This window comes from Otolemur garnettii, unplaced genomic scaffold, assembly GCF_000181295.1.
Source record: "Otolemur garnettii isolate 467f Iridium unplaced genomic scaffold, OtoGar3 scaffold00056, whole genome shotgun sequence".
Taxonomy (NCBI): domain Eukaryota; kingdom Metazoa; phylum Chordata; class Mammalia; order Primates; family Galagidae; genus Otolemur; species Otolemur garnettii.
The window spans coordinates 7,507,513-7,516,344 of NW_003852451.1; the positions used below are offsets into that span (position 1 = coordinate 7,507,513).

Below are 8,832 nucleotides of genomic sequence, written 5' to 3' on the forward strand. Positions count from 1 at the left end.
TTTATTATATTCACAAGAGCCAAGATGTAGAATCAACCTAAGTATCCCTCAATGGGCACACGAATAAAGAAAATGTGGTATATATACACAAATGAAATACCATTTGGCCATAAAAAGCAAACTTCTACCATTTGTGGCAATGTGGATGAGTTTGGAAGATATTATGTCAAGTGACATGAGCCAGGCACAGAAAGATAAATACCCCATGTCCTCACTCAGATGTGGAAGCTGAGAAGGTTGATCCCCTAGAGGTTGAGAGTCGAATAGTGGTCACTAAAGGCTGGGAAGGGTCAGGTGAGGGTAGGGGGTAGCCAGAGGTTGGTTAAGAGATAGAAAAGTACATACAGCTGGGCCAGGCACAGGGGCTCACATCTATAATACCAGAACTCTGGGAGGCTAAGGCTGTAGGATCCCTTGAGCTCAGGAGTTCAACACCAGCCTGAGCAACAGCAAGACCCTCATCTCTACTAAAAATACAAAAATTAGCCAAGTGTTACATTGGGCACCGGTAGTCCCAGCTACTTAGGAAGCTGACACTAGAGGATGGCTTGAACCCAGGAGTTTGAGGGTGCTGTGAGCTTGATGATGCCATAGCACCCTACCCAGGGTGACAGAGTGAGACTGTCTCAAAAAAAAAGAATAGAATAATACAGCTAGACAGGAGGAGTGCGTTCTAGTGTTCTATAGCAATATAGAGTGACTAAAATTAATAATCTATTGTATATTTTCATGTATCTAGGAAGAGAAGATTTAAAATGCTCCCAACATAAAGAAACAATAAATGTTTGCAGTGATATTCAGGGTTGTCCAACCTGTGGCCTGCAGCCCATATGCTGATTTTGTGAGGGCTTTTTGCTTATCTGTGGTGTCAAATACCACAAACAACATGCAAAGACCTTTTTTAAAACTTTCATTAGTGTTTGTGTATTTAATGTGCGACCCAAGACAACTCTTGTTCTTCCAATTTGTGGCAGAGAAAAAAAGTGATTAGCCACCCTCACTAATTACACTGATTTGATCATTACACCTTTCTTCATCAAAGTATCATACTTTACCCCATAAATATATGTTGAAATAATAATAAAAGCAAAAAAAGTAAAAGATAGGACATATTTTATTTAATGATTCAGTAGCTTTATGGGGTTTTTTGATAGAGTCTCAAGCTGTCACCCTGGGTAGAATGCTGTGTCATCATAGATTACAACAACTTCCAACTCAGGCTCAAACGATTCTCTTGCCTCAGTTTTTCTATTTTTAGTACAGATGGGGTCTCGCTTTTGCTCAGGCTGGTCTCGAATTCATGAGCTCCAGCAATCCACCTGCCTAGGCCTCCCAGAGTGCTAGGATTACAGGTATAAGCCACTACACCTGGCCAGCTTTTTGTTTTTAAATTGTTTTTTATTGTGATAAAATGTACATAAAATGAAATTTACCATTATAATCATTTTCAAGAGTCCAATTCAATGACGGAAGTACAATGATAACGTTGTGTAACCATCGCCACCATCCATTTCCAGAACTTTTTCATCTTCCCCAGCAGAAACTGTACCTGCATTGAACTCTCGCTCCCCACCCCTCCAGCCACCGTGGCAATCACCATTCAACTTTGTGTCTCCGTGGATTTGCCTGCCGTAGGGACCTGGCACAAGCGTGGTACCTGGTACCTCACACGGTGTTTGTCCTTTGTGCCTGGCTTATTTCACGCAGCATAATGTTTTCAAGGTTCATCCGTATTGTAGCTGTGACTATGTACCACAATTTCTTTTCAAGGCTGAATAACTTCCCACTGTACACACACACCGTATTTTGTGTATAGTCGCTGGACACTGGGGTCATGTCCACCCTTTGGCTATTGTGAACCATGCTGCCGTGAACACAGGTGTACAAGTATCTGTTCAAGTCCCTGCTGCCCGTTCCCTTGGGCACACGCCCTTCGTGTAAGTGGTATATAGAATGGTAATTCTATCTCTAACTATTTGGGAAACTGCCAAACTGTTTCCCACTGTGGCTGCATCATTTTACACTCCCGCCAGCAACACAGAGGAGTTTCAGTTTTACCACACCTTTGCCAGCACTTGTTATTTTAAGTACTATGGTGTTTTAAATAAAAATAATGGTTGTCTTAATGGGGGTTAAGAACAGCTTGTTTTATAACTTTGAAGTATTTAGACATAGGGGAAATGCACTTTTATTCCAGATCCCACAGTGCTAAGAGTGGGTCTGTCCTTGTTGCTGTGATTATTTTAGAGAAGCACAGTTGCTAACTGGAGCTGCCATAATGAATCGTCACAAACTGGGTGGTGTTAGGTAACAGAGGGTTTTTTTTTTCTCTCATCGTTCTGAAGGCCAGAAGTCTAAAACTAAGCCACCAGTGGGATTTGGTCCCTCCAAAGGCTTCAGGGAGGATCCTTCCTGCCTCTGCCATCTTCAGGGGGCTCCTGGCACTCCCTGGCTTAGGCAGTATCAACCCAATCTCTGCCCCATCTTCATGGCCTCTTTCCTCCTGTCTGTCCCTGTGTCCTCCTCAGTGTCTTCTGAGACTCCCCCACTGGATTTCGGGCCCATCCTCATCCAGTATAATCTCAGGTGGACCCTTACTCACATTCGCAAAGATCTTATTTCCATATAAGCTCATTCTGAGGTTCTGGGTAGACATGAATTTTGAAGGAACACAAAATTCCCTCCCCCCCACTCTGTTCCACAAGCAGCACACAGCTGGCCTGAGCAGTGCTGAAGGGCAAGAGGTCACTCGAGGAGGCACCAGACTCCTGAGGCCCCAGCAGCCCGGATGGGTGTGTAACATGCCATGAAGCAGGTGGAGGTCGAGTCACTCTGACTCAGATATGCAGGGATACACCTGCCCTTAACATTTTAGAACCGACCTTATTTGCTCTTAAACTCCAATGCACACTTTGTTCTGGAAACACAAGCTCAGCGCCCCAGTATCACTCAGCCTTTTCTAGTTTAAGTAGTCTCTTTCAGGTAAGCAGGCAGTTTGTTTGTTGTTTGTTTGTTTAAATAGAGACAGGGACGCCCACTCTGGACTGCAGTGGTGACCACAGGGGAGGTACCAGGCTATTTGTGACAACTAGCTCTCACAGAAAGTAAGAGAGAGAGAGAACTCACCCACTACCATTCATGAGGGACCTGCCCCCAAGACCCAGACGCTTCCCGCAAAGACCCACATCCAGCACTGGGAATCAAATTTCAACGTGAGGTTTGCAGGGACAAACATCCAGACTGTGCAGTAGCCAAGGATAAGAATGATTGCCGAGCGGCCATGTAAGCCTCCTCGTTTTTTTTAAAAACCTATTTTCCTTTCCCTCCCTGAACATGCACACAGTTTATGGTGGCACACATTGTCCATTGTAACACTTTATTCTTAAACACCTTTTCCTTTAACGAGTCTATTATTCAGGGTGACAGGCTGGAGTGGGCAAACCTCACATCTCCGGTGTCAGATGTGAAGCGTGTGAGGCAGAAGGAAACACAGTTTTTCCACTCTGGGGCGTTAGCCCCTGCATCAGCCCCGAATCTCCACAGTCTGTCTTAAAATAAACAGTGCATGCATTAGTCCTGCAGGCTAGACCGAGCCTTAGACGTTCCCAGCACACCTCTCCTCCAGCTGTCTGCAGCTAGCGGATAGGCTCAGCCAGGCAGCGATGTGTGTCCCAAGCAACGGGCCCTGCTTCTAAGGCGCCAGAGCCTCAGGGTAGAGGCACTCCTTAGCAAGCTCCTTTGAGAACAAAATTATCAAAACATATTTCAAAAAATAGCATTCTTCCCTGACACTTGGGAAAATGGAGTTCGCTTGACTCCACCAGCAGACGCGGAGAAGCACCTTGGAGTTTCTTGATTTTTGGTGCCACCTAGTGGTGACTTGAGTTTTTTCTCAGATAGGTTTTTTTTTTTTTTTTTTAAAGTTTAGCAGACTGGCCCTAAATCCTCAGATTTATGACACTAAAACACTCTGCACTGCTAATTAAGAATGAATCCACATCCTTCAAGAATTAACTGCTCTAGAGCTTTGAGTTAAACATTGTAAACTGACCACATACATTTATGACCCCCCAAGATCCCACTATGAATTAAAAGGACAGAAAGAACCATGAGTGGACAAGAAATAGGAAAAAGATGTGGGGAGTGACAGTGGCCTCAATCAGCGGAGCAAGAGGCTGTCATCAGAGGTGTGTGCGGAAGAGGCTGAGAGTGCTCAGGCCCGGGAGGCAGAACTCTAAGGTGGCCCCAGGTTCCTATCTGCCCCCAGGTTGTAGTCCCCTATCAGACTTCGTTAGTAAAAAGGGATGTTAGTCTAGTGTGTCCAGAGGTAAGAGAGGAGAAGCACAGCAGACGCTTTCCCACACCTGCTGGCCTTGAGAAGCAAACTACTCACTGGGGAGGGCCACATGTCCATAAAGGCAGGGCAGCCCCTGGGAGCCAGAACCTCAGCTCTACAACTGCAAGGACCTGAATGAATTGGGGAAAGGACCCCAGGCCTCAGAGAAGACCCCAGCCCCAGCCAATGCCTTGATGTCAACTTGGTGAGACCTCAGCAGAGGACCCAGCCCACCTGCAACTCGACTGCAACCCATAGAGGCTCAGTGATAATAAATGCCTGTTGCTTTAAACTGCTACATTCGGCTGCCACTGTAGGTGGTGACAGAAACAGGACAGGACTAAGCACATGGACTGACAATTGGATGGGAGTACTCAGAAAACAAAGTCCCCTATACTGCAGGGGCATGAAGCTGTCTTTGAGGACAGCGGTGAAGATGGGATCTCTGAAAGCTTCCAGCTTTTACAGATAGATGTGGAACGTGAGTGCCAGGAGGGAGAGACCCTGCCCACAGGCTGGGCAGCATAGTGCTCGTTCTCAAACAATTTGGTTCTCTGGATAACATAAGAAAAATGTTCAGAGAAAACAGAGACACTGGTAAAAAGTAATTGCAGCAAAGAAGAGCAAAAGAAAGCAAGAAAAAGAAGAAAACCCAATCGTGCAGAAAATCAGGCATCTGCCCTCAGCACAGCAAACGTTTTCTGAGAGTTTAACCAAAAAGAAACTTTTGGAAGCCAAACTCTCAGGACCAAGACTAGGTATTTATTTGAGTGTGACCCACCACATGTCAAAGAAGGAATTAGGTAGACTGGCTGGACAGATCCGAAGATTGTATGGTTCAAAAAAAAAGCTGACAAGCCATTTGGATCTGCCTCACTGGATTCACAACAGACAGTCCCCGGTATGAGGAGTGTCTGAGGATGAATGATGGATTTTCTAGTTACCTGCTAGATGTATCAGAAGAAGACTGTTTTAGTTTATTTCCTCTGGAAACCCTTGTGTACCTGACTCCTGACTCAGAACATGCTCTTGAAGATGTTGATCTAAACAAAGTTTACATCCTTGGTGGACTTGTGGATGAAAGCATTCAAAAGAATATGACATGCCAAAAGGCCCAGGAATACTCTGTCAAGACAGCTCCTTTACTAATCCAGGAATCCATGGTCAGATTCCAAAATGGGAAAAACTATCATTCAAAGATATTGGCCATTAGTCAAGTGTTTGATATCCTGTCCACTTATTTTGACACTCACAACTGGCCTGAAACATTGAAGAAAGGAGTTTCTTCAGGAAAAGGCTATGTTCTTCAGAATTCGTTGGAATGCCTGGCAGCCTAAGATTGCGGTTACAAGAGCAAAGTGCTGGTGGTGCCTTGTCCGAAGAGCAGGGCAGAGGGTGGCAATGGCCCACACTTGCCTTTCCTTGACATCTTGAATCGCCAATGAGCTACTAGAACAGGGACCATACTTCATGCTCTTTTCTATCTCCCATAGTTCCTGGCTCACAGGAAGTACCCAGATATATATTCAGTAAAAAAGGTTTTCATAACAAGGAATTAGCCACCAAACCACATGGCTTTGGAAGTGTTAATTCTTCTTTCGTACATCTATCTCTATTTCTGAAAGACCTCCTCTTTGGAGATTTTTTTCCTGGAGATTGTTTAAATAAATAATTATTGTTATATCAAGAAAAAAATCTCCCTGCTACATTCAGGGAGATCTGTTAGCCAAAGGCAGAAAACTAATCTGCGGGCCAATCCTGAGGACCCTCTGGGAAGAGAATAAGGAACTAGAGCCAGGAGGGACAGGACAGAGGTGATGTCAAGGGCAGAAAAGAACCAAGTAGCAAAAACAGGAAATAGAAAACAAAGGAGGCTCGGTGCCATAGCCAGTGGTTAGGGCCGGGCGTGCTGGCGGGAGCCTATAGTCCCAGCTTCTTGGGAGAGTGAGGAAAGAGATTCCTGTAAGCCCAAGAGTTTGAGGTTGCTGTGAGCTCTGCCCCCACAGCACTCTACCAAGAGCCACGTAGTGAGACTCCGTCTCAGAAAAAAAAGAGAAAAGAAAAGAAAGAAAACAAAGGAGAGCATTACCAGAGGAACAATCCGGGAGGCCAAACACCCAAATAGCTTCAGAAAAGAAGACAGAAGACAGAGGGCATGAAATTGCCAAATAAATATCAAAAATGCTGCAACATTTCCCAGAACCAAAAGCTACAAGTCTCTGGACTGAGAGGACCCACTGAATGTCCAGAACTACGAATAAGAAAGGACCACACCAAGGCAGGTCATCAGGAAATTTCAGAATACCGGGGCTAAGAAGAAGATTCTGAAAACTTCCACAGAGAAAAATCAGGTTACGGTGGCAGCGAGACCCGCAAATAAAGGGGAACGCTCAGGCTGCGGCGGGGCCGGCGGTGGGCGAGCAGCGCGGCCTCGGTCCGGAGAGGATTCAAGATGACCAACGGGGAACCTCTCCCCAAAAAGGTTCGACTGAGTGAGACAGACGTCAAAGTTATGGCACGAGATGAGTTAATTTTAAGATGGAAACAATATGAAGCATATGTACAAGCTTTGGAGGGCAAGTACACGGATCTTAACTCCAATGACGTCACTGGCTTAAGGGAGTCTGAAGAAAAGCTAAAGCAACAACAGCAGGAGTCTGCGCGGAGGGAAAACATCCTTGTAATGAGACTAGCAACCAAGGAACAAGAGATGCAAGAGTGTATGACTCAAATCCAGTACCTCAAGCAAGTCCAGCAGCCGAGCGTTGCCCAACTGAGATCAACAATGGCAGACCCAGCGATCAACTTGTTTTTCCTAAAAATGAAAGGTGAACTGGAACAGACTAAAGACAAACTGGAACAAGCCCAAAATGAACTGAGTGCCTGGAAGTTTACGCCTGATAGGTAAACAAATCATACTCCCCAGTCAAGACTTCCCTGACAGTCCCACTACGAGAAAGCTGTGGTGGGACAGCCAAGTACTCGTTTCCACACCAAGACTCAGACTTTTTGAGCCAAAAAAAAGCCACATTCTTATACTGTCCAGCCTGTAATGGTTAATGTAAAACTTACCAGATGAACCTTGTGTTTCAGCTTTTTTCTCTTCCCCTTCCCCTTGCTTCAGAGGCCTGATGCCGTCGGACTATTCCGAAGAAGTGACCACCTCCGAAAAAGTCCCCTTCTAGAACATGTAGAAACTTGAGAAATGTTTCTGTTTGAAGAAAATAGAGGGAGAAACAGAAGTCTTAAGTCTGTGGCACAGTGTGTCTTCAGACAATTTGGAGGAATGAAAACCTAGAGATTTTAAATCATGAATTGAACATGTAAAATTCCAGTAAAATGTAAAACAGAATATGCATCGCTCTTAACCTTGAGCATAGTGACTTAGAGACACTGTATATCAGTTTTGCCTATAAGACTGTGGACTTCACGATTGTTGTTGAACTTCTGGGTCAAAACTCAAATGAGGTGAATTTTACCTTTAAAGAGTTCATTTGCTAAGAAACAACTTTTACTAGTCATGAGAGAAATAATAGATGTCAGTACAAATAGTGCATATACTTTAACCATTTAGTTTGGGGCTCTATATTACTTGATTGAGCCTTACATCAATGTGGTTTTAATCAATGGTTTTGTTCTTTGAATGGTTGCAAAAACTGTAGATAATCTTTATCGAGGACTGTACAAACGTGAAGGTGTGGTCTCAAATTCAGGTTTAAACTGTTTCAAGCATTATAAACAAACATTCATTTCATAACTAGATTGTATATTGGCTGTGATGAGATTCACTGCGTTATTTTTTCCAGTAAAAAACTTTATGAAATACCCATTCCATTGGACAGGCACATGTTAAAAGAGCATTGTCTTTTGGTGTTAATGGGGGAATGTGTTCCTTCATTGTATTTGAGCCTTTTGTATTGCACTCTTGATATTAAATTAAATGTGCCTTGAAATAGTGGTATTTTATTTTTTCAGTTCAAGGAATATATGATGATTTTGTTGTACTCTTAACATTTTAATTGGGGGGGGGGCTGTGGAGAGCAATTTGATTTTGGAAAATTGTTGCTGTGCTCTTCAGAGTGAAGGAAAAGGCGCTGTGTCTCATTTTTGAAAGACCTACTTTATTCCAGCTGGTATCATAAAAGACAAGGAGACTTGACACTTATTACTTTTTGACACTTGTCCCAGGATATTGCAGTAGAAATTAATGCGGGACAGCTTCACAGGGTGCCTGCCAGAAGATAATGTGTTGGAACTGTGGGCTGGCCTAAGTGAGACATTTTATGAATTGAAAAAAGGTGTAGTGATCATTTCTAGCAAATTCATTCGATCATTTAGACAAATGAGGCATTATTTTCTTCATGCTTCCATCCAATCCTGGAGGTGAATTTTTTTCGTCAGATCATTATAAGTCACCAGTTCAAATTTTCGCTTGGTGATAATGGAGTCTAAGATGAGTGGAAGATAAATGTTCCAGCTTGTCCCAACGGTTAAGT

At 43.9% G+C, this 8,832-nt stretch overlaps 1 protein-coding gene and 1 pseudogene across 1 annotated transcript; both read left to right on the plus strand.

The window, feature by feature from the left end:
* The first annotated feature begins 4,900 nt into the window (after positions 1–4,900).
* On the plus strand, positions 4,901–5,673 carry LOC100952625 (annotated as a pseudogene).
* A 1,115-nt stretch (positions 5,674–6,788) lies between these two features.
* Positions 6,789–8,291, plus strand: LOC100952303 (pre-mRNA-splicing regulator WTAP-like). The gene is made up of 2 exons (XM_003792395.2): positions 6,789–7,240; positions 7,461–8,291. The coding sequence occupies exons 1-2, from the start codon at positions 6,789–6,791 to the stop codon at positions 7,519–7,521; spliced, it is 513 nt and encodes a 170-aa protein (XP_003792443.1). The 3' UTR covers positions 7,522–8,291.
* Positions 8,292–8,832: the final 541 nt, after the last annotated feature.

What these genes read in the sequence shown, in the direction of transcription:
- LOC100952303 (XM_003792395.2), top strand. Translation starts at nt 6,789, where the DNA reads ATGACCAACGGGGAACCTCTCCCCAAAAAGGTTCGACTGAGTGAGACA. An exon ending in TGGAAGTTTACGCCTGATAG is followed by an intron (nt 7,241 to 7,460) that starts GTAAACAAATCA and finishes CCCTTGCTTCAG; the next exon opens with AGGCCTGATGCCGTCGGACT.